Raw genomic sequence first — 24,452 nt, 5'->3', positions numbered from 1 at the left:
CTGATTCCCCCTTTGTGGCTTCCATCAATGCTCATCCTCTGCCTCCTAAGTTCAAGATGCCTCCTTTAGATTCGTATGATGGGACGCGAGATCCTTTTGACCATATTGCCACCTTCAAAACTACTATGCACCTTCAAGGAGTTCCAGATGAAATAATGTGCAGAGCTTTTCCTACTACCCTCAAAGGACCTGCACGAGTGTGGTTCAGCAAAATACCTCCTAACACAGTGACATCCTTCGAAGAGTTAAACAAGTTGTTCGTTAACAATTTTATTGGAGGGCAGAGGCATAAATGTTCTTCGTCTAGCTTGCTAACCATAGAGCAAAGGGAGAATGAGAGTTTGCGGTCCTTCATCACGTGGTTCAACAGGGATGCCTTGGCGGTGGACGAGGTGGATGATAAGCTCCTTTTGGCGGCATTTTATAATGGAGTTCATTCTGATTTGTTTATCCACAAGTTATATGAACAGGCGCCTCAAACCATAGCCGAACTGGTTCATTCAGCCAAGAACTTTATGAATGCGGAGGATGCTATCATAGCTAAGAAGAGGAAGAGAGTTGAGAAAGTCGAAGCCAACCCAATGCGTCAGTCGGAACAAGGACCTCGTCCTAAGAAGGGGCGAACGGAAGATAAGAAGGATTGAGAGAAGAAAGCAGGTCCTTCAACGCGGAATCAACAGTACACCCCTTTGAACGTGCCACTTGAGCAAGTCCTTATGCAAATCAAGGACGAGCTTTCTTTGAAGTGGCCAGAGAAGATGAAGGGAGATCCCAACAAGCGCAACAAGAATAAATATTGTCACTTCCATAGAGATCATGGGCATGATATGGACGAATGCTTTGATTTGAAGCAGCAGATTGAGAATCTTATCAGGCAAGGGAGCTGAGAAATTTCCTTGGACGAGACCACAAGGACGAGAAATTGAAAAGGAAGGTAGAGGAATCATCACGACCACCGCTCGAAGAAATAAGGATCATCCTAGGGGGAAATTCTACAGGACAATCGTCCAAATCAAAGAAAGCATACTTGAAAGCAGTGCAGAATGTTCAACTCTCTGGATGGTCACCGAGCGAGAAGACTACGGACGAGCAAGCGATCACCTTCACGGACGAGGATGTAGAGAGAATTCATCACTCTCATGATGATGCTATTGTCCTCACCCTCCTTATTGCTGACTACAAGACTAGAAGAGTGTTGATAGATAACGAAAGCTCGACTGATATTTTGTATTATCCAGCTTTTCAGCAGATGAGGTTAGGACGAGATCGGCTCCGATAAGCGAGCTCCCCCTAGTAGGTTTTGGTGGAATGAAGGTACAACCTGTGGGTAGTGTTTCATTACCAGTGACAGTGGGGGCATACCCGCAGCAAGTTACTAAGGAGGTGAACTTCCTTGTGGTAGATTGTTCATCTTCCTACAATGCTCTAATTGGAAGGCCGACTTTGAATAGTTGGAAAGCTGTAACATCCGCTTATCACCTGTCGGTTAAGTTTTCAACAGAGCAAGGAGTAGGACAAGTGCATGAAGACCAACTAGCAGCAAGAGAGTGTTATTTGGCAATGTTGGCCATGGACGAACAATTCCAGGCCATGAGTATTGAAGAAAAGAGAGTCGTAGCAGAACCTGCTGAAGTGTTAGAAGATGTTTCTTTAGATGAGACAAACCCGGAGAGGTGCACCAGAATTGGGGCGGATCTAGAAGGAAAAATTAAGGAGGACCTTGTTCAATTTTTGAGGAAAAACACTGATGTATGTGCTTGGACTCATGAGGATATGCCAGGTTTAGATCCTAGCGTCATCACCCACTGTCTAAATGTATGTCCTTCCTCAAAGCCAGTGCGACAAAAGAAAAGGGTGTTTGCCTCGGAGAGAGATGATGCTATTAGAGATGAGGTTCAAAAGTTGATAACGGCAAAATTTATAAGGGAAGTATACTATCCAGATTGGTTGGCCAATGTGGTAATGGTCAAAAAGGCGAATGGCAAATGGAGGATGTGTGTAGATTTTACTGATCTTAATAAAGCCTGCCCTAAGGATAGTTATCCATTGCCGCGCATTAACCAACTGGTGGATTCTACTGCAGGCCATAGATTACTCAGCTTTACGAATGCTTTTTTCAGGATACAACCAAATAAGGATGAATGAGGCTGACCAAGAGAAGACATCCTTCATCACTAGTCAGGGATTATTCTGTTATAAAGTAATGCCCTTCGGTTTGAAAAATGCTAGAGCGACATACCAACGACTAGTTAACCATACGTTTCGTCCACAGATCGGGCGGAATGTCAAAGTTTATGTGGATGACATGCTAGTGAAAACTCAGGACGAGGGAAGGCATCTAGATGACCTACAGGAGACATTTGACACACTAAGGTAGTATCACATGAAATTGAACCCTAGCAAATGTGCTTTTGGAGTGTCATCGGGAAAATTCCTTGGTTTTATGGTTTCACACAGAGGGATTGAGGCAAACCCAGAAAAAATAAAAGCAATTCTAGATATGAAGCCTCCACAAATATCAAAGAAGTCCAGTCTCTTATCGGACGAGTTGCTGCCCTTAACAGGTTTGTTTTTAAAGCTACTGACAAGTGCTTAACATTTTTCAAGGTTCTAAAGAAAGTATTTGAGTGGACAGACGAGTGCCAGAGAGCCTTCCAAGACTTGAAAATGTACCTCGTTACGGCTCCGTTACTGAGTCCGTCCGTGGCAGGAGAAGAGCTGTTTTTATACCTGGCAGTAACCCCGCATGCCGTGAGTTCGGCATTGATAAGAGAGGAAGGGAAAGTACAAAAACCAGTGTATTATACGAGCAAAGCACTGAGGGGAGCGGAAGAACGATATCCCCTAATGGAGAAGTTGGCTTTCGCACTAATAACAGCCTCCAGAAAACTAAGGCATTACTTCCAGGCTCATATCATCAACGTCATGACGGACCACCCACTCAAAAAAGCAATGACCAAATTGGAGGCTGCAGGACGATTGATTCAATGGGCTGTCGAGCTTAGTGAATTCGACATAAAGTACCAACCCAGACATTCTATAAAAGCTCAAGCACTGGCAGACTTCATTGCAGAGTTCACCCTAAGTTATGATGATGTAAGTAAAATGGAAGGCAACCAGAAATGGATCGTCCATGTAGATGGATCGTCTACGTAGCACGCCGGAGGAATAGGTGTGGTTTTGCAATCTCCAGAAGGGGATAAACTGAAATACAAAGTTCGCCTGCAGTACCAAGCAACCAATAATGAAGTTGAGTATGAAGGTCTTCTCAAAGGGCTGGAATTGGCCAAGTCTGTGGAAGCTTAAGTCAATACTCGTCTTGGAAGATTCTCAGTTAATCATGGGCCAGGTGAATGGGGTGTACAAGGCTAAGGAAGAACAAATGAGGAAGTACCTTAGCAGGGTTATGTGACTTATGAAAAAATTTGAGGAAACAAACTTCGTTCAAATCCTAAGGGAGGAGAACATGGAAGCAGATACCTTAGCGAAAGAAGCTTCAGCGAGTGAGGCCGTTGACAAGTTTGATGAGATTCAGTACATGCCGAGTATAGACATCCCAGAAGTGCAACAGGTGCAGAGCGAAGGAAATTGGATGGCTCCCATTGTATCATGCTTGAAAGAGGGACGACTTCCAGAAGAAAAAGACGAAGCAAAAAAGCTGAGGGTAAGGTCAGCCAGGTACGTTCTTATGGACGAGGTTTTGTACAAAAGAGGCTTTTCCCAGCCTTATCTCCGGTGTCTGGCTCCGGATGAAGCGAACTATATACTTAGAGAAATTCATGAGGGAGCGTGTGGCAATCACTTAGGAGCCAGATCACTCATCCACAAAGTCGTCCATGCAGGATATTACTGGCCAAACATGCAAGATGATGCTAAGGCCTATGTCAAGGTCTGCGATCAATGCCAACGGTTTAGTAACATCCCCAGACAACCGTCAGAATACCTAACCCCAATGACGGCCCCATGGCCCTTTGCGCAATGAGGACTAGACATCCTGAGTCCTTTCCCAATAGGTGTAAGGCAAATGAAGTTTCTTGTGGTTGGTATCGACTATTTCACCAAGTGGGTGGAAGCAAAACCTTTAGCTAATATCACACAACAAAATGTCAAGAACTTTGTGTGGAAGAACATTGTGTGCAGGTTTGGCGTGCCCAGGGTGCTGGTATTCGATAACGGACGACAATTTGACAATGCACTTTTCAGAGATTTTTGTATACATTTTGGGATTCAGAATCACTACTCCTCACTCGCCCACCCACAAGCAAATGGACAAGTTGAAGTTGTAAACTGATCCTTGTTAAAAATAATCAAGACTCGGCTTGAAGGAGCAAAGGAAGTATGGCCAGACGAAGTACCAGGTGTTCTGTGGGCATATAGGACGACAGTGAGAACTCCTATAGGAGAAACTCCTTTCAAGCTAGCCTATGGGACTGAAGCAGTCATACCTGCAGAAGTGCACATGGCCAATCATAGGATGGCAACCTATCAGGACAAAGATAATGAGGAGCAACTCCGCTTGAACCTCGATCTAATAGACGAGGTGAGGATGGACGCTGAGCAGAGGATGACAAGATACAAAAACCTTATGGCTAGGCAATATGATGCAATGGTAAAGCCAAGGCGGTTTGACATAGGCGATCTCGTCCTGAAAAAGGGTCTCCTTAGCCACAAAGAACCCAGTTCATGGGAAGTTGGGACCTAATTGGGAAGGCCCCTACAGAGTTGTCAACTACAAGAGACAAGGATCCTATTACTTGGAGGCCTTAGACGGGAGGAAGTTGGAGCATCCTTGGAATGTTGAGCACCTGAGGAGGTACTACCAGTAAAATGCCAGCCTAGATGAACATAACTTTGGACGAGTCTGGAGGCTGTCTATCTACATAAAAGACTTGTTTATTCATATTTGTCTTATTATTATGTTAAGGACAAAATTGTGGTTTGGCTTGTGTTTGTTTTTCTTTAAAGGCAGGCATTAGTCTCATAAGAACATGCCTCATCTATGAATAATATCTATGTTGTGAACAATATTTGTGGAATGTACATAATGTTGTGTGAATCCATAATTTTAGTACCACTTTCTGTTCATATTGACTTGAAAAAAGCTAAAAAGCTCAACACGAGAAAATTCTCTGGACGCGAAGATGTAATCTCAAGATTTCCTAGAAAGTAAAATCAAGGCATGCTCGTCCAAAGCAAAGGACGAGATGAAGCCCATGCCTAAGATCAAATTACAAACGAGCCGAAGGCATGCTCGTCCATTAAATGGGCAAGGTAAAACATAATACCTAACTATACCATAGACGAGGAAAAGCATGGCCGTTTTGAACTTGTTTAAATCACCTGTTAAAAAACTGTCCATAGACAAGCAAAATGCAAAGACAAATGCACAGACAAGTCTGAGGACGAGTAATGCTTTTACTTAGCCATTTCAAGTAATGCTTTTACTTACCATTTCACATGGACAAATCACACTCAAGTGGAATTCCAATAAAAATGGTTTCAGTATGTATATGAAATGTAGACGAGCAAAACAAGAAACCCTGTATATAAAAATAAACACTTTCGTCCATGCATATATAAGAGAAACGGTATTCATTTAATTGTTTCAAGGGCGGACGAGAAATGTCCTAAACACCCTTACAAACTCAACTGTTTTATCAAAACTCGTCCTTAAACATGGACGAGCTAAATGTACTTGAATTACATATATATATATATATATATATATAAATAAAATAAAATAAAAAAACCTAAGTCATCAAGATATTTTTAAGCTGAGGCATCTAAGTTGGGGTCGTCTTGAGGTTGGGTCGTGACATAGTCCTTTATATTGGCGTCCTAAGAGTCGAGATGAAGGAGAGAGCTAGTGGTGGCAGCATTCAAATTGAGCACGATGGAGCTGAAGTCCACATCAGGAAACTTCTCAACAGCGTGCCTCCTAAAATCTTTAAACCCTGCTACATAGTTGATATCCAAAGCATCAGTATATTGTTTAGATGCTTTGAATTCAGCCACTGCATCTTCCTTAGCTTTGGAGAGGAGAATGCTATGTTCGTCGCTTTTTTTCTGCAAGTCTTCAAGACGAGCATCTTTTTCTGCAGCATTCGCCTTCAAATCCTCAACCAAAGCTTTCAGATCCCTCACCTCGACCGTCGTCTTAGCAGCCACCTCAGCCCATTGTTTAGCTTCTTCCTTTAACTCCTGTATCCTCGTCTCTAACAAGATCCTTGTCTTGTCCAACCCTGTGGCCTGTCTGGACGCTGCTATAAACTTGGACATGCCCTATAAAAGTCAATAACAAATATAAGTTTAAAAAAAAAAAAAAAAAAAGAAGAAAGAAGAAAAGAAGGGAAATGAACATTTGGTCAAGACGAAGATAAATGTTACCTTGAAAAGGTCATGGACACCAGAGTGTTCAAAGTCCTTGAGGGACATGTCGTAGCAGACGTTTATATCCTCGTCTGTGACAGTGTTCTTGAAACGTTCTCAGGCCAGATCCTCGTTTTCAATAATATTTGAAGGGGCCTTTTGGGACGGTTGAGATGAGGTGGGCATAGTTTTGGACGGTGGAGTCTTGGACGGGGTGGACTTAACAGGAGTAGACGAGTCAATATCATAGACTTTGGCTGGCTGATGGGACGACGGAGTAGGCTTGACTACTTGGGAAGAGCCATGCTTAACCTTCTTGCCACGTCTGCTAGGGAGGTTTTCCAAATCCAAGTGTTTGGATATGGTCTTCCTCTTATCTCTAGCTACAGGACGAGCTTGACGATTAAGCTCAGGACGGGTCCCCTCAGCACTAACCTCCTTTCCCTTATTGCCTCTCATGGTTGCCATTCCTATAAAGAGACGAAGAGAATTCACTTTGACACACAGGAAAATGATAATAATAAATACAAGGAAAGAGAGAGAAGAGGGGGAAAGCTAAGGGACTTACCTTCAGGACGAAGGTTCCTTAGGTTCCCGGTAAAATGACCAAAGGTATCCCGGCCAACGTCTACAGGATTTCCAGCCCAGAATCCAGAGACGAAAAAAAAACTCCGTCTTCCATTTTCTGTCAGACGAGGCCAAGGATTTCACTAATCTACAGTCTTTACTTCTGGCTGTGAATTGATAAAAGCCAGGAGATTGATAAATCTCTGAGGGTTTATAGCAATAGAGGAACTCGTCCACAGTAATAGGACGGTCCCCTCCAAACACTTCCCTCCACAAAATTTGCATAGAGATAATTAATCTCCATGTATTTGGGTTGAATTGACACACTCCTACACCTAACCTAACTAATAGCTCTCTGATAAAAGTATTTAAAGGAAACCTAAGACCTCCAAGAAGGTAGGCTTCATATACACCTATCCCAAAATGGGGATTACAACACCACTCTCCACGGACGGGTAATCTAGGATTAAACTTGTCTGGAATTTGGTACCATTCCCTAAGGTTATTTAATCTTTCCTCGTCCGTCTTGGAGGAAATATCTATAGCACAACTATATACTGTTATCTTCGTCTTGTCCAAAGGACTAGACGGAGGGATGGAAGACGAGGTGCCTACCTGGGACCTTAAAGTTTTTCTAAGTTGTTTCTGTACTTCTTCTAAGGGAAGCCCAGGGACTCCTGAGACATACTCCTCGTCAGTGGTGTTTCCCCTACTACTACTACTGGTATCACTAGAGTTATCACTACTCTCATTGTAATACTCATCTATAGCTTTTTTTGTACTATCGCTAGACGAGGAGATGGTTATTTCTAACATTTTCTGAAAAGAAAATTTTGAAAACCTAAAAGACTAGGAGAGAGGGAGTACCTGGCTCTAAGATGAACTGAAACTATGGACGCGAGAAAACTCTTAGACGAGGCTCTAGACGATGAATGTCAAGGAAGGAAAATCTCAGAAGTGTGGAGGGTAGTGGAGGCATTCCACTATTTATAGATGGTTGACCTAAGCACATGAAACGACACAACCAACCAGATGATGACACGTGGTCTTCGTCTCGAAAAAATGAATCGACGAAATGAACCACCATTTAAATTGTAACACGTGGCATCTCTGATTGTTGAAAGAAGCTCGTCCGTCCAGAGAATTAAACTACTATATTTTCTTAGATGACCCATGGACGAGGGGACAACTGATGGTGTAAGAAAAATGCCAAGCTGATTTCTCGTCCATAAGGCCGTCCATGACAACGTACAGAGTGGAGAATGAGTGGCTCTTACGCTCGTCCCTCTCTTACCATCCTTTGCCACTCGTCCTTCATTCACTCGTCCAGTGGGGGATGTACTAGCAGCAAACCTCGTCCGTCCTTAGTGATGGACGGACGAGGTTCACCAAGAGTCATGACACTTTTCCAAAAGCCAAGAGTCACAATGGGGTACCTTCCATGACAGTTATGGAAGTTACCTTTGAATCCTCCAAACTCTACGACGATAGGAGAAATAACTGTCAAGCTAACACTATATAAAGACCCTTCTACGCAGAGGTATGGACACTTTTTGGATTCTGAAAAAAAGATTGGTGAAGTCTTTGAAGTACTTTTTTTTCTACTTCAATCCACTAACTTTACCATCGAAAGATTCAAGACCGGCCTCCACCGGTCTTCTCTGATCTTCTTTGGTTTTTCAGGACTCACCCTTCAAGATCTTCAACACCCGAAGACCTTTCAGCCCACTGATTTCCAAGGACTCATCAAAATATATATTTTGAAAATCTCACAATTAGATTACATGTTGTATATGTTCTTAATTAACATGCATGCTAATTTTTATGCCAATCGAATATTATTTACTATTCGATCCATAAACTCATCTTTTATGTATTATTTTAAGCTACAAAAACTCGAATTTTAAAAAATTAATTGATTGATGACATGACTATTGATCTTTTATTTGATCACTTTGAAATTTTGTAATCACGAAGAATACACAAAAATAATATAATCCAATGATGAATTTGTTAAAAGTTGCATCTAATTAAAAAATATTAAGTGGTGTAATATTTTTTAAAATTACATCAAATGTAACTTGAACTTGACCTTGTTTAAATAATATAGAAAGCAAAAAATGAAGTGAGATAGAGAAAAAAGAAAAGAAAAGAAAAAGAACACAAGCTTGTTTAAAAACTATTTTAAGATAATAAAAGGAAAACTAATTAATATGATATTTTCAACAAAGTTACTTCCTATGTAGAAAGAGAGAACCGTTCTAACAAAATAATCAAACAAATACTTTTCTTTCTTCGATAATATAGTATAAATATACTTGTTTTAGTTTAGAAGACTTCTTTTCCTACAAAAGAAAAGGCATATAAGTTTACTTTTTCTAGTCAAAGATACTTTTTTTTTTTTTTTTTTTTGGGTCAATAAATACATACATTTTTTTTTGGTGTCGCCCTGGTCATATGTTGTGTTGCCCGTGGTTTGGAATTCTTCCAAGCCAAGAATGCGTAGCTTTGTAAACATCAATATATATATGGAATAACTAATGTTGCACCGAAATAAACTTTGTGCGCTGATTCTTCCAACTCAAACCACAATGATCGAAAAGGATAATTAGAAGGTTCAACTTGTTATTTTGTTGTTTGAATTTATTGGATTAACCAAGTCAAGTACTCTATAGTAGCATTCAAGTTTGGGTCGAACAATAGAACGTATTTTTAAAAAGCATATGAAAGACAACAACAACAACAACAGCAACAACAACAACAACAATAATAATAATAATAATAATAATAATACGTGGTAACAAATTTGTACATCAATTCATTTAAGACAAGCTAATTTCTTACTCCCTTGAAAAAATAAAATAGTTTCCCTCCCCTCGGTAGATATGTCGGGAATTTATACGCACCCAAAGATTTGTTTGAACTCTGTTGGCATATTCTCAATAAGAAATGCTATGATAGAAAGATATATTAATAGTACTTTTGCTTTTTTTATTATTATTTTTTTTTAATATCATGTAATAAATCATTTTAAAAAAGTTTTGACACAATTTTTATAAAAAATATAAAAGAGAAATATTATATTCACAATATTTTTACAACAAGTCTTAAATGGTAGATTACTATTAGCTGTTAAAGATAAACAAAAAGTGATTTAAGTTGTGGGTTCAAATTATAATAAATAACAACTTACCACCTATGATTTGTTGTGAAAAATAAAAAGCTATCAAAAAAATTAATTACTTTTTTTTTCTCATAAAAATTTTCTAATTAAACATATTTCCTAAACTAGTGCCCTTAGAACATCCCTTAACTTTTCCCCCTCTTTTAAAAAAGTAGTTGAATTTCACTTATCTATATCAAAGATACAATGCTGCTTTTTCCTAAAAAAATTAAAATCAAATTAATTGCTTTATCTCTATGACAGGCAGAATTTTCATGGAAATAATATTAATAATTACTAGTCGCTAACCCGTGCGATGCATGGGAAGCTATTGATAACTTCCCCAATACGAAGAGAAAAAAAAAATCAAGATCATGGTATAAATTATATACCAAATCAATAAAATCTATCACTTACAAAGTAATAAAATCTATTACATACAATGAGATATTGTAATAACCAAGAGCTTGAGATCATATTTAGAAAATATATAACTGATATAAGTACACTCCAATACAATTAATTAAGCAAATATAGTTAATTCCATACTCATTCAATCAAATATCTTCATAATTACATTAATCATTCTTGCTATCCAAGATGTATCTAAATTCTAACATTGCCAATAAACAAAGATGCTAGACCTCAATGGGATTGAAAAGGAAACATAATGCCAATTTAAACAATTGCTGAAATCATCACTTTCCACTATTGAGAGAGAGAGAGAGGTGGTTGTTGTGTTACATCCCTTCAAAAGAATCACATCCCTTCAAAAGAATCTACCCTTTACATTTTTTTTTTTTATATAATTGACCCATAACAAAATAGATGTACCACATTTAGAGTATGCAAATTTGGGAGATTAAAAGTAAAGGAAAATGAGAAAAAGAACCCACGTAAAGTTTTTTTCTCTTCCTCTTGATGTTGACTTTTCCAGCATCATCCAGAATCAAATTTAAGTACTCCTCAAAGCCCTGTAAGGCATAAAAATTAACATTTGAACAAATTTACATGTATTCACTTAAAACTGTAATAGATGTTAAAAATTAGGTTTATATCAACCTTTGAACCAAAATTTAATATTTTAATACATCAATTAGCAATTTTGCCATTGTTAGTTGCAACATATATCTTTTTATTTGTAACAAATATGGTGCAATTTTGGCATATGCACTTTAAGATATTTCATCCACATAAAAGTAACATTTTAGGCAGCAAAAATCCAGACAAACATCAATTGCCCTGCCATAATTCAAAATAAGGAGCACAAGAACAAATAACCAATTGAAATTAGAAGGAAGAAAAGTTCCATGTACCTAGCATATGTCTTCTTAGTAGAAAGTTCATGTCCTAAAAATATATGTATGAATTTCAAAAAATATATGCTGGAAACAAAAGCTATCTGCAAAGCAACAGTATAGCCTAACTGAAAACATAAAATTAAGACCTATAAATTACAATTTGACACAAACCAAGACAAAAATATTATATTACCCATTAAAATGTCTTTAAAACACACAAAAAATTACCTGCTATATGAAAAAAGAAAAGAAAAGAAAAGAAAAGAAAAGAAAAACAAAAAATCTTCAAGACAAAGTAAGCCTAGTGTCATATTTATTTTATTTGTTTTTTGGGTCAGTGTCAGATTGCGAACCTTGATATAAAACTTAGATTTTAAAAAAAAGTTGTAGTCACATATATGAGAGAGATAACTTTTCATTAAGCAATACCCATCTAGGATTCCAGCAAATTTAGGAAATTTCATTCAAAATGAAGAAAGAACCATCCAAAATTACAATGAAAGAAGTCCACAACTCACAGAGATAAACAGCAGTATAGAAACCCCAGTGAGTGGGTAGAGATTAACAAAATAAAAATAAAAAACAGAGGAAAGTAGCAAACCTACTGACATCATAAAGATGGATCATTCAATCGCGGCCCCTTAATGCAAGGAAGGACTGGCTATCTGCGGCTTCTTTAGAATTAGCCTCCTTTTTACTTGAGTCATGAGCACCCTGCCAAAATTTCCAAAATTTTAATATTCTAAGATGCATAGGACCTAAACGCTTGTCAGAAAGCATAACCTGAAAGGAATATTTCAAAACTGCATGTAGGTGAATGCATTACCTGAAAGCATGAATAATCAGAAGTTTGTAGGTAATAGATATGAAGTTTTCCCTTACAATCACCAGCACTGAGGTACTTGCAAAGATTGAGAAAATTTAAAATCATTCTTATTAGCTTTGTACATTCTCTGATTAGGTAAAATCAAGAAAATCAAAAACCTAAAATCAAAATTCTAAGTAGGAGTGGAAAAATTAAGAACCAATTGGAATCTAAATACCTACCAAAACTGAAAACCCAAAGAGTGATAGAGAAAAACCTCAATGCCCAGTGCTCCAAAGAGAGAAAAAAAGAGAAAAGAAGTTACCCGTGAAAGAGGAGATTGGTGGTGAATCAATAGCAAAACCGGTTTTCCAAATCAAAACCCCAGGAAAAAAAAAAAAACTATGAACGCAAATATTAGAAAACAGACGATGGAGATGCAGAGAGAAATCGATGCGGTGGCGGTAATCCGTGGTGGCGAGGGCGATGGCGACAGCGGTGGGAGGAAGCAAGTTTTGGGTTTTGAGGGTGAGTTTTAAGTCAGGGGGAAGGAGAGTTTAGCGTGACAAATGAGAGAGAGTTTTTTTTTGGTTTTTAGAGAAGTGTCGGGGGTATTTAGTGGGGGAAGAATGATATTACTGTATTTTGTAATTATAATATTAATTAATTAAAATATTTAATTAATTAATGCTGATGTGGAAAATTGTGGGAGCTTGAAAAGCTTCGGTTATATATATATATATATATATAGATTAGGTTAAATGAATTTATTCATTATCTCCTATAAGCTTAAACTTTTGGGAGAATTGCTAATTTAATATTGTATTAGAGTAAGAAATTTTGATTCAATCCCCCACCTCACCTCCCATATTTAAGAATATTTGTACTTATTTTCTTCTTTCATCTCTAATGGTAGAGCAATATCTAATGTGCTGATCTATCAAACTATCCTGAGAGTCAAATTACTTCTTTAGGGGCAAACTTGGAGTTCACTTATTTTCTCTAAACTCTCCTAGTTATTTCAGCTTTAACCCATGCATATGCATAAATATACTTAAAGATATACAATAAGATGCATACTATAATTCTTATATATATAATTTAAATACTATTGATAGTTATTTATATTTTGTTAAATCTTTAAAATTTTTTGTAAAGATATTATTAGGTATAAAATGTAAATTGTCTATGTTTATTTATTTATTTATTATTGTGAAACAACTTTTTTTTTTTTTTTACGATTCATTTATTCTAGACTTTTTGGTTTTTGTATTTAATAACTTATTTGGATGAATATTTATAATGTGGTTCCACATTTGATTCTAAAATTAAGAAATAAAACTCTTTAAGAATAAATAATTAGGACACATGGTGCAAAATTAAAACTCTAATTTGGAAATCTAATATGAGTTTCTCTCAATTTCATCTATTATTATATATATATATATATATAGATTAATCGGGGGAAAAACCCTCTAACTTTTTTTTTATTTTTTTTTGGGAGAGAATTTCAACTTTCAACTTTCAACCTACGCGTTTGTTCTTGATAATAGTTTTTTTATCATCAAATTAAGACACCAATTGGTTTTTGGTGTAGGCTGGGATTGAACTTTAGATCTCTTATTCAACTATCATATATTTTATCATTTGAGTTAATTGGAACCCACTTAAAAATCCCTCTAACTTTATGAAAAGAAAACAGTTTAAAATTATTGGTTTATCTATCTATTTTTTAAATATAAGAATTATGGTCTTATTTGAAAGGCAATTAACTTAACATTCAATGATAGGAAGATTGGTCATACTAAGCTATCAACTAACAGATGATGCATTGCCATCTTTATAATCTTCATGTCGTTTACTTTGTTTTATGTGATATAACGTATAGTGCTTGGATTAGGGTTGGTATCCAATAATCCCCAGATTTTGGGAGAGTTATTAAATTATTCAAATCGTTGATGATACTATAGAGGAACAAGTCATCTATGAACTAATAATGCTTAATAAACATTTATTTTTTTAGTAGAAATTTTAGTTTTCCTGTAATCTTTTTGAAGTTTAATTTGAAGTCCAATTTTTTTTTTTTCGAGAATCATTTGAAGTCCAAAGTTGATGAACATAAAAAAGATTTGATTTTGTCATAAAGCATACTTTATGTTTATGGAACATGATTCATCAGTGACATCTTAGACGTCTCTTTTACTTTATTTCTTTTTGAAATTCATCAGTGACATCTTAGACGTCTCTTTTACTTTATTTCTTTTTTAAAGTTTAAAATGCGTGTAAAACACCTTTGAACGTTTATACCATAAATTCAAAATATCAATTCAAACTTATTATCAAACAATTAATGTGCAGAACATGAACATAAGCTAAATACAAAATTGATAAACAATCTAAGCCAAATATAATCACATCCACAACAGAAAATAAAAGGCAAAGATAAAGGAAGAGAGATGCAAACACAAGGACAACACGCGATGTGTTATCGAAGAGGAAACCAAAGCTCTTGGCGTAAAACCTCTCCGCCGTCCTCCAAGCGGTAAATAATCCACTAAAGAATGTAGTTGGGATACATGAATAGCAGAAGATCCTCTAAGCCTAATTTATCTAGTGTACCTAAGCCCTCCAAGCTTCTTGCTCCAACAAGGTTACGCCGAACCTATTTCTTCTTTAGTTTACCAGATTCCACTACTTGACCATAGCATCAACCAATAGACATTGGTTTTTTCCAAACTGCTTCCCTTAGCACCAAATGTACTTTCTCACAGACGTGGGTGTGGTGAGATAAGGATTTGGTCAAGAATCTCTCAAGGATGTATCAATGGAGAGGAAGAGAGTAGAAGAATTTGTAGAGTCTTTTAGGTAAAGATTGGGGATGAGGCAATCTTGTTTTTTCTAAGGTTTCTCTCACAAAATTCTCCCTAGAAGCTCTCTTGATTTCGTGGGTATAAGAGTCTATATATAGTGGTTTGTGTTTGGAATACGAAGAGTCAATTTTTGCCAAACAGGGTAACTTGGCGGCTAAACCTCGCGGCTTGTCTAAGTCACGAGTTCAAGTTGCGAGGTAACGACTAGGCCAACCTGGGACTTTTGTCTTCTAGTGCGACAGTTGGCGCAACCCTTCAGCTCCCCTATGTGCTTCTCACGTGCCTACAGTTGGCGGCTTGCCAGTTGCGAGTTAGCTGCGAGTCCTAGCCGCGAAACTCTACTACTTTGTACAAACTTGAGCTTTTCTTCACACTCTCTTCACATACTACCCTTACATGAATCCCACATAAATACAGGGTTACTAAGTGCTAAATTACAAGCAAATTGGCACGGAATAAAGCCAACAAGATGGTTGATAAATTTCAACCTTACAATCTCCCCCTTTAGATATTCCGTGACAAAACCCTAAAACAAACTCTAGACTTAACGCGTGAGTTAGGAACAGTTGGAAAACTCATTCACACCTAACTCTAGAATCTGTGAAACTTTTGAACCATAAGAATAAGAACTCCTGAAACACAATAACACAATAAGTTCATTGTATGTAGAAAACTTGTAATGCATATGGAGCAAGCACAATGCGATCAAGTACAATAGAATAAAGCAATAAACTATGACAAGACCAAAACAAGTAATCACTATAACCAAGTGATCACAATACTCATTCACACTTGGAATGAACATCCGGACATTCAAGCTGACAAACACAAGGCAAATCACTTGAATGACCAACACTCAACGAATGCACAGTACATGAAGTATATGCATCTAGGAAAAATCCTACAATGGCACAAGAGTGATAGTATTTAGAAGTAAATGCATAATATTTAGTCAAGTATTGATTTACCAAAGCACACAGGCTACATACAACATGGTACAAACCACAAAGGCCTACAAGTGTGCATAAACAATCCTAAAAACTTACAAAAGCAACATGGGTACAAATTATAAACATAAACCTTAAAACCTACAAAGGTAGCAGGTACAAATATTAAACTAAGAATCTTAAAAACCTACAAAGGTAGAGGTACAAACTATAAAGTACTTCCCTTATTATATCGCTCCCCCTATCATGAATCATAGGAGCTGTGGTGAACTTGGAATATATATACCTGTAACCTGAAATACTTGCACAAAACACATTAGACCATCAAGGTAAAGTAAGTAATAAACGGACAAGTACAATGTAACAAGTAAATTACGATCAAGTAAACATGATGTGAAACATGTGAGCAACTTGACCAAACAATGTCTTCTTCCTCTTGGTATATGCATCTCCCTTATAGAAAATCTCTCCCCCTAGGAATGTGCACAAGAGTCATATAGAAATGACAAAACTCTCTGGTATACTACTCTAGAGTATACTCTCCCCCTTTTTGACACGAATAGACGAAGGGGTCAAGGAGAAAAGGGAGCAAGAGATGAAGGTATGAACAATGATAATAATGCATGAGGGGTGCAATGATATATGAGGAGTGCGAGATGAATGAGAAAATGAAGCTCAATCCTAAGACATGACATGCTAGGATGAAGAAACAATGTATGAACCAATGCATGAAAAATGCATATGTGGGGCAAGGTGTGTTAAATACACAACCAATGAACCAAACATGTTTCTAATGAGGAAACATGAGAAACCTCAAAGTTTGACACTCATTGGAGTCCAAACAAGCGAGAAAATGCCTAAGAGACATTTTATCAAACACCTAGCATGCACACTATGAACAACAATGTGAAACAATGCATGAACATCATGAAAACCACCCTTAATACATGATCTTTTTGCCACAAGGGGCCAATAACCAAAGCAAATCATCAAAAGAAATCAATCCCATACAAAATTTTGAGAGAAAATAAGTTTTCCTAACCCCTATGATGAAAATCCTAACCAAGATCTCAAAACTCTCCAAAACATAATCTAAGGATCCAAAACAGTGAAAAAAGTTTAAAATTATCTTAGAGATGTTAATGGAATGAAAAACATTCAAATTGATTGAGTTTTGATGTAAAAATAGTGAGAGAGGGGTTTAAGAGAGAATGAGAAAGGTTTAAAACAGTTTTCCCATGAAAAACACTTAAAAAAGCTGTTTCAGGGCGTTTCGCGATTGGGCAAGTCGCAAGATGAGTCGTGAAAACGATTTTCATGAAATTTTCTAAGTCTTTTTCGCGACTTGAGTGCTCACTCGCGAGTGAGTCACGAGTAAGTTGCGAATCTCTCTGCCAGAGATCCAAAAAATGCGAGGAAAATGCATTTTTCCAGTTTCGCGACTCGCGAGTCAGTCACGAGTGAGTCCCGAAAAACTCTGATACCTGTTTTTCAACACCAAAACATGTTTAAACAATGAAAAACAATGTAAGCACTAAACAAGAACACAAAGAGTGATAAAAATCACTTCCAAAAACATAGAAAATGATCAAAAATCTTTTTGGATTGATCCATATAAAGTTGAGCACACACACATCACATTTAAACAAATACAATTGAACAAATGAATAAGGCATTCATTGAACATGAGGCATGTGTGTTGTGTGTAAGTATCAAATGTGAAATAGTCCTTAGTCTAGAATGAAACTTCAATGATCAATTCAATCAAGTCATACACAAGTAATACTAAGTCAAGTGGTCTATCTCAATTATAGAAATGAACATATATAACCTCCCACAAGAAAATGATTACATATCTTTAAAACTTTTCATTTGGCTTCTTTACAAATCATAACATTTGATCATTTTGAATCAATACATCTCATTTTGAGATTGATGCTTGAAAGTTTTGATATTTTAATTTGATGAACAAGCCTTTGGCCTTTTTGGGCATCATACATTTTCATAAAAGTCGCTTTCCCTTTTTCCTAATCAAATACTAGTATGTGCGACGGCTTTTGCAACTCATTATCTCTTTTCATTTTGAGATTTACATTTGTTGAGCTCTTTAAGCAATAAAAATAAAAGAGTGAGAAGATATACAGGTACAAGTCTACGCATGTATCAAAACCAACATAACTATTGACAAATCATTCATGACAAGGTTGAAGATCGATTTACAACAATCACACATAGATGTTAAGATTTTTCCCACGAAGATATAAGTGCATAAAGAACAAGCTAAGCTCGTAAATGCACAAAGCCATTAGTACAAAGGTACAAGGCAAAACTCACATGTGATATGTGCTCAAACATATATGATCAAACTTTTTGAATTTTTCACTTTTTATGTGGTTTTGGATTTCTTTTTTTACTTACACAAAATTGAAACATAAAAGTAAGATCAAAAACAAAAAAATGCAAGATGCACAAATGCATGAAGATATGGAATTTAATGTATGAAGGGTTCTACAAAGATCGAAAGAATTAGATCAAGGACCAAAAGAGTAAAAGTTCAACCATAGGAACCTTTCCTCATCCAAACAGAACGATTGTTTGGAATAAGTGTCTCAAGAGAAGTGAGACGAGGGTTGGAAGAATGAGAACCGGAGATGCACATAGTTAAGGAGTTAAGAGCATTAAACATTTTCTTTAATAACATGCTATTTTCACTCAAAACCGGGTTACTCTTTAGCACAACTTCCAAGAAGCTCAAGTTTCTCTTTTCTTTTAATTCTTTTAAGAGTATGAAACTTAGAGCAATAAGGTCTTAGATGACCAAAAGCACCACAATGGTGACAAACAATGTGTTTAGGTCCACTAAGCTTTTTAGGAAGAGATTTAGCAACATGTTTTTGTTCTTTCTTCAACTTAGAATATTGAGATCTTATGTGACCGATCACACCGCAATAGTGACAAGTTGGAACAAACTTAGATCCATCTAAAGCCTTAGATTGAGACCTAAATAGAGGCTTTGACTTAATAGCCTTTCTCTCCACCTTTTGGTTTCTTTTATGTGGAGGAATGTACACCGATTTGTCCTTAAAGGTAGAACACACATTAGGCACAAAATCGGATACCACAACATGATTGCAACATATATTATCATCCATTTTAGCAATAGGTTCAGCAATCAAACACTTGGCATGCATCTTAAGAGATTCATTTTCATATTTAAGGTCATCAACAAGTTTGTTAGACAAAACAAGTTTAGCATCCAAGTCCATATTCAAACATTCAAACTCTTTCAGCTTTTTAAGAGAAATTTCAGCAAGTTTTTTATATTTCTCAACCAAATTGTTGGATTCATTGAGCTTAGCAATCAAATCATCATTTTCACAAAATAACTTGCTCAAATTCTTTTGAAACTTCTTAGCATTTTTCTTCAAGAGTTTCTCATTTGGAATATCAACAACATCCAAAGATTCATGTAACATAGCATCACAATCATAAAGATTATCACTTCTAGAGGCATTTTCACAAACACGTGGCATGTTACACTCATCATTAACCAAATCATACAAAAAGGCATACAAAGTACAATCTATGACAAATAACACAAGAGGTCAAGGATCACACTTAGGTATTTAAACCACAGCAAGTGCACCCGCTTTGATACCAATTGAAAGTTCAAAATGCGTGTAAAACACCTTTGAACGTTTAGACCCCAAATTACAAAATATCAATTCAAGCTTATTATCAAACAATTAATGTGCGGAACATGAACATAAGCTAAATACAGAATTGATAAATAATCTAAGTCAAATATAATCACATCCACAACAGAAAATAAAAGGCAAAGATAAAGGAAGAGAGATGCAAACACAGGAACAACATGCGATGTGTTATCGAAGAGGAAACCGAAGCCCTCGGTGTAAAACCTCTCCGCCGCCCTCCAAGCGGTAAATAATCCACTAAAGAATGTAATTGGGATACATGAATAGCAGAAGTCCCTCCAAGCCTAATCTACCTAGTGTACCTAAGCCCTCAAAGTTTCTTGCTCCAACGAGGTTACGCCGAACCTATTTCTTCTTTAGCTTACCAGATTCTGCTGCTTGACCATAGCATCAACCAATAGACATTGGTTCCTTCCAAACTGCTTCTCTTAGCATCAAATGTACCTTCTCATAGACGTGGGTGTGGTGAGATAAGGATTTGGTCAAGAACCTCTCAAGGATGTATCAATGGAGAGGAAGAGAGTAGAGGAATTTGTAGAGTCTCTTAGGTAAAGATTGGAGATGAGGCAATTTTGTTTTCTCTAGGGTTTCTCTCACAAAATTCTCTTTGAAAGCTCTCTTGATTTCGTGGGTATAAGGGTCTATATATAGTGGTGTGTGTTTGGAATACAAAGAGTCAGTTTTTGCTAAACAGGGTAACTTGGCGGCTTGACCTCGCGGCTTATCCAAGTCGCGAGTTCAAGTTGTGAGGTAACGGCCTGGCCAGCCTGGGACTTTTGTCCAGTAGTGCGATAGCTGGCGCGACCCTTCAACTCCCCTGTGTGCTTCTCACGTGCCTACAGTTGGCGGCTTGCCAGTTGCAAGCCGCGAGTCCTACTCGCGAAACTCTACTACTTTGCACAAACTTGAGCTTTTCTTCACACTCTCTTCACACACTACCCTTACATGAATCCCACCTAAATATAGGATCACTAAGTGCTAAATTACAAATAAATTGGCACGGAATAAAGCCAACAAGATGGTTGATAAATTTCAACCTTACACTTTTCTTTTTTTTCTCTCACTTTATTTCTTTGTTATTCTTATGTTCCCTTAATGATGAGTGGACCCCGTTTACATTCTATACATCCTTTAGCTCAAACGGTTTCAAGCAATCAGTACAAAGACTTAATTTTTACAGTATAATATGAATATTTAATATAATAATATTACATTGTTGTAATAGTGTATCTCTTCGTAAGTAATGTTAGGACCATAGCTTTTATTATCATTTGCTCACGTGGTAAGTCGTGAGTGAAATTATAAACCCATTATTTTTATTCCACTACTCACAACTTGTAACATGAGCAAATTGTTACAAAATTTGTGACAAAAGTCCGTTTATGTTTCATTCTAGCCATGTTTCAAGTGTATTGAATTGATTGAAATTGTGAATTGAAAACATAATTTCAAAGTTAGAAATCATGTCTTTAACTCATGATTTCAGTTTAAAAAGTGTGTATAATAGTTTTTATTTTTGCTAATACAGTCAGCACTTACATTCTAATATTCTGTTACTGCCCTCCCATTAAGCGGTGGACCCTTGGTTATGGGAGTCCAATCTCTGGGAAGGAGAGAGAGTCCACCATGAGAATCCACATACGGTCCTCAAGTTTGATACTATAAATGGCAAGAGGATTAAACCTAATAATTTATCAAAATCCAAAGAAAAAAAATATAGGTATGTATAAGAGTTTTTGGACCCATGAAAAAGGGTTGAACTAAACCCAACTTGCTGAAACAATGGATCGGTTCAAATAGACCCCTCTTTTCAAAATAGTTTGTTTTAAAAATAAAATAACATTTAACCATGTGTAAACATGTTTTACACTTTCACTACTTCTTGCTCAAATTTTTCTTTATTTTCTTTCATTTCTAAGGTTTTTTCTTCTCTAAGACTTATTTTTTTTAATGAGGTTAAGGTTTGAGAGTTTCGGTTTTTAATAAACCTTCAATTCTATAAACTTAAAAATTCATATATAATTTAACACTTATATTTTGGGGTTTTTTTTTTATTTGCTAACTTATTTGAATTGAAATAGAAGACAGACAACTAGATATATAAAGAACATAAGATTTATAATTCGTTTAGAACGACTTGTGACTGGATCGAACCTGAACCTAATCAACCCAACCTCTTTTAGTAAAAGTTTATTAATTTATGTAGATTGTAAAAAAAAAAAAAATTATATAAACATATATATTTTAAAAATATAATACAAACTTATGGAAAAGTAAATACAAAACTTGGTAAAGAAACCAAAAAAAAAAAAAACTCTATAAAAAGAAATAAAACAATGAATAGAAAAAGAAGTATTTTTTTGGGCCAAGGAAGCTAAAACATAAAACATAAAACAAAGTGTAAAAAAATCATTCACATCCTTTTTTTTCCTCACAAAACTGGGATTAGAGTGTGTCGGAGGAGATAAGAATATACTAACCAAAGCAAAAGTTACAGATTTTTATATACAAATATAGCCAAATCTTTCACTTTCAAAGACATCACCAGAATTCCAAGTATGTGGCCAATGGCCACTGAGAATCTGAAGGAAATCAATTATGGCGTATAGCTCGCTACTTTTTTTACTTTGATGCGACAAGTTTCATCCAAAAACATTGACACTCATTTTGGTGTTACATAAAAATTTTCAAGCACAAATTATCAACGTCGATGCCTTCCAGCCGTCGAATTGGCAGCCCAGTCACTAGATGAGAGAAAGTATCTGTATATTTTTGTAAAATGTTGGCTTAAAATGTAAAATATATTCTTGAAATTTGGGTGTTTTGAATTTTACACTAAAGTTTTAGAATCTAAATTTTACCTTTTAAAATTATATTCTATTTGCATTTACAATTTTCCTATCCATATTTTCTATTAAGTACCACACATAAACAAGCAACATGTGTTTCGTTCATCTAATAGAACATGGCATAGTGAAAATGATTTACCGCAATAACACTGATGTCACATCATTTTATTGGATGAACTAAATACACACAACAAGCTTATACTCAACGTATTCTAAAAAAAAAAAAGAGCTTATACTTAACGTAAAATATAGACAGAATGACGGCTAATGCAAATGAAATATAATAGTGAGTAAATTTCAAATTTTGAAATTTCAAGATATAAAATTTAAAATTTTTTAAATTTTAGAGATATAATTTGCACTTTACCATAAAAGGTTTAATTACCATGTATTTTTGGTAAAATGTTTTAGAAAACTACAAAGAATTTTACTGTGAACAAAAAAAAAAAAAACTATATTTTACAATAAAATACTCAAAAGATTTTACAATAAACAATTGACAGCGATGGAAGGTAAAAATTAAAATATCTCTATTTGCAAAGCAATATACAAAATGGCTTCTACTACTGCCCGCCAGGTGGCCTAACACCCATAATCAGTGACGTTTATCATCTTTGACTTGACAAATACCGCAGGTTGCATAGGGCGTTCCTGAACTACATTTTCAGAAACATAATTAAAATGTGGAAAATTTTGAACCAATTATGTTCTTCTTCCTCTTCCTTTCAATCATATCTAACTCTGAAAAAGTGACACTCTCAGCTCCTTTCACATAAAAGTCATTTTCAAGCTAACTATATGAAGGAATCGAACACTACTGTTTCTCATGTAAGTTACCCAGAGTTTTCTTTATTGTATGTCTATATCAATTGTGTTAGAAAAAGATAAATTAAACTATATTTTTGAGGCTTCAAATTTGGGATTATTTTCATTTTAGACATTTATATTTCAAAATTTTCATTTTGGTATTTATGTTTGATTCATTTTCATATATTAGTCATTTATGCATTTTATGTTTGACCTTTTATTTTTCAAAAAATTTCATCTTCATGAAGGGTTAAGAAAATTGAAATGTAAACAAGCCAAAATAAAAACAATCTCAAACTTTAAGGACAAAACGTTTTGCTTTTAGTTTAAAAAAAGAACCATTGGGTAAATTCTGATGTCAAAGGGAAAGATGTGGGTATGTATTTTAAGACTGTATCCCTTATTGATTTTTTTTCTTCTAAAATGCAAATTGTATCCTCTAATTTTGGCTGAAATTTATTTGAGCCATTCAACTTTACTTTCATTCAATGTAACTCTTTTGTAGTCCAGTTTTGTTAAAAGATTGCCCCTTAAAAAATATATACTATTTTCACATGAAAAAATCTATAAAATTAATAAAAATATTTTATAGAATTTTTAATCAAAATTTTTTTAATTCAAAATTTTTTTTTTCATTAGTTAATTGATAACATAATGGAAATTATTTTAATGAAACTGGACAAAATGCTTGAATTGAGTAACTTTGAAATTTAGAGGACTTAATTAAACGAAAGTAAAATTAGAGGACTAAAATTAATTTTAGTCAAACTTAAAGGGTACACTTTACATTTTAGCCTTTATATATATATATATATATATGTATATTTTTTGTGTTGGCTTGGTGTTGGGCGTTTGGGTCTTGAGAAATGTGAAAAAAAGGACATAGGGTTTATTTTCTTTGCCATATTTGGTTGGTAAGAAGATTGAGAACCATCTAAATTGAGTGAAATGTAGTTTGCTCGGTTCGGTATTCCTTCACACCATGATTTAATGCTGGTGCCAAAATTGGCAATAACTGACAATCTCGATTTAGTGCAAAAAATGCCCAAGATTGACCA

The 24,452-nt window shown here is 35.7% G+C and overlaps 2 protein-coding genes and 1 long non-coding RNA gene across 8 annotated transcripts; 1 reads left to right on the top strand and 2 right to left on the bottom strand.

Moving 5' to 3' along the window:
- The first annotated feature begins 1,308 nt into the window (after positions 1–1,308).
- On the top strand, positions 1,309–2,145 carry LOC136071295 (uncharacterized). Its single transcript, XM_065782383.1, has one exon. It carries the CDS (start codon positions 1,309–1,311, stop codon positions 2,143–2,145), a length of 837 nt encoding a protein of 278 aa, XP_065638455.1.
- Positions 2,146–5,799: 3,654 nt separating this feature from the next.
- On the bottom strand, positions 5,800–6,447 carry LOC136071115 (uncharacterized). Its single transcript, XM_065782020.1, has 2 exons — positions 6,388–6,447; positions 5,800–6,282 (listed from the first exon to the last, which is right to left on the bottom strand). Exons 1-2 carry the CDS (start codon positions 6,433–6,435, stop codon positions 5,839–5,841), a joined length of 492 nt encoding a protein of 163 aa, XP_065638092.1. The 5' UTR covers positions 6,436–6,447; the 3' UTR covers positions 5,800–5,838.
- A 4,175-nt stretch (positions 6,448–10,622) lies between these two features.
- On the bottom strand, positions 10,623–12,811 carry LOC112002140 (uncharacterized). Of its 6 annotated transcripts, none has more exons than XR_010632351.1 (4): positions 12,448–12,811; positions 12,227–12,301; positions 12,002–12,114; positions 10,623–11,073 (listed from the first exon to the last, which is right to left on the bottom strand). It is a non-coding gene; the product is annotated as an uncharacterized LOC112002140 (long non-coding RNA). The 6 variants fall into 6 exon arrangements; XR_010632355.1 differs by having other exon boundaries at positions 12,227–12,293; XR_010632353.1 differs by having other exon boundaries at positions 12,531–12,811.
- Positions 12,812–24,452: the final 11,641 nt, after the last annotated feature.

This window comes from Quercus suber, unplaced genomic scaffold (assembly GCF_002906115.3).
Source record: "Quercus suber isolate HL8 unplaced genomic scaffold, Cork oak 2.0 scaffold_15, whole genome shotgun sequence".
In the NCBI taxonomy this organism is placed as follows: Eukaryota; Viridiplantae; Streptophyta; class Magnoliopsida; order Fagales; family Fagaceae; genus Quercus; species Quercus suber.
This window is presented reverse-complemented; position numbering and strand designations above follow the sequence as displayed.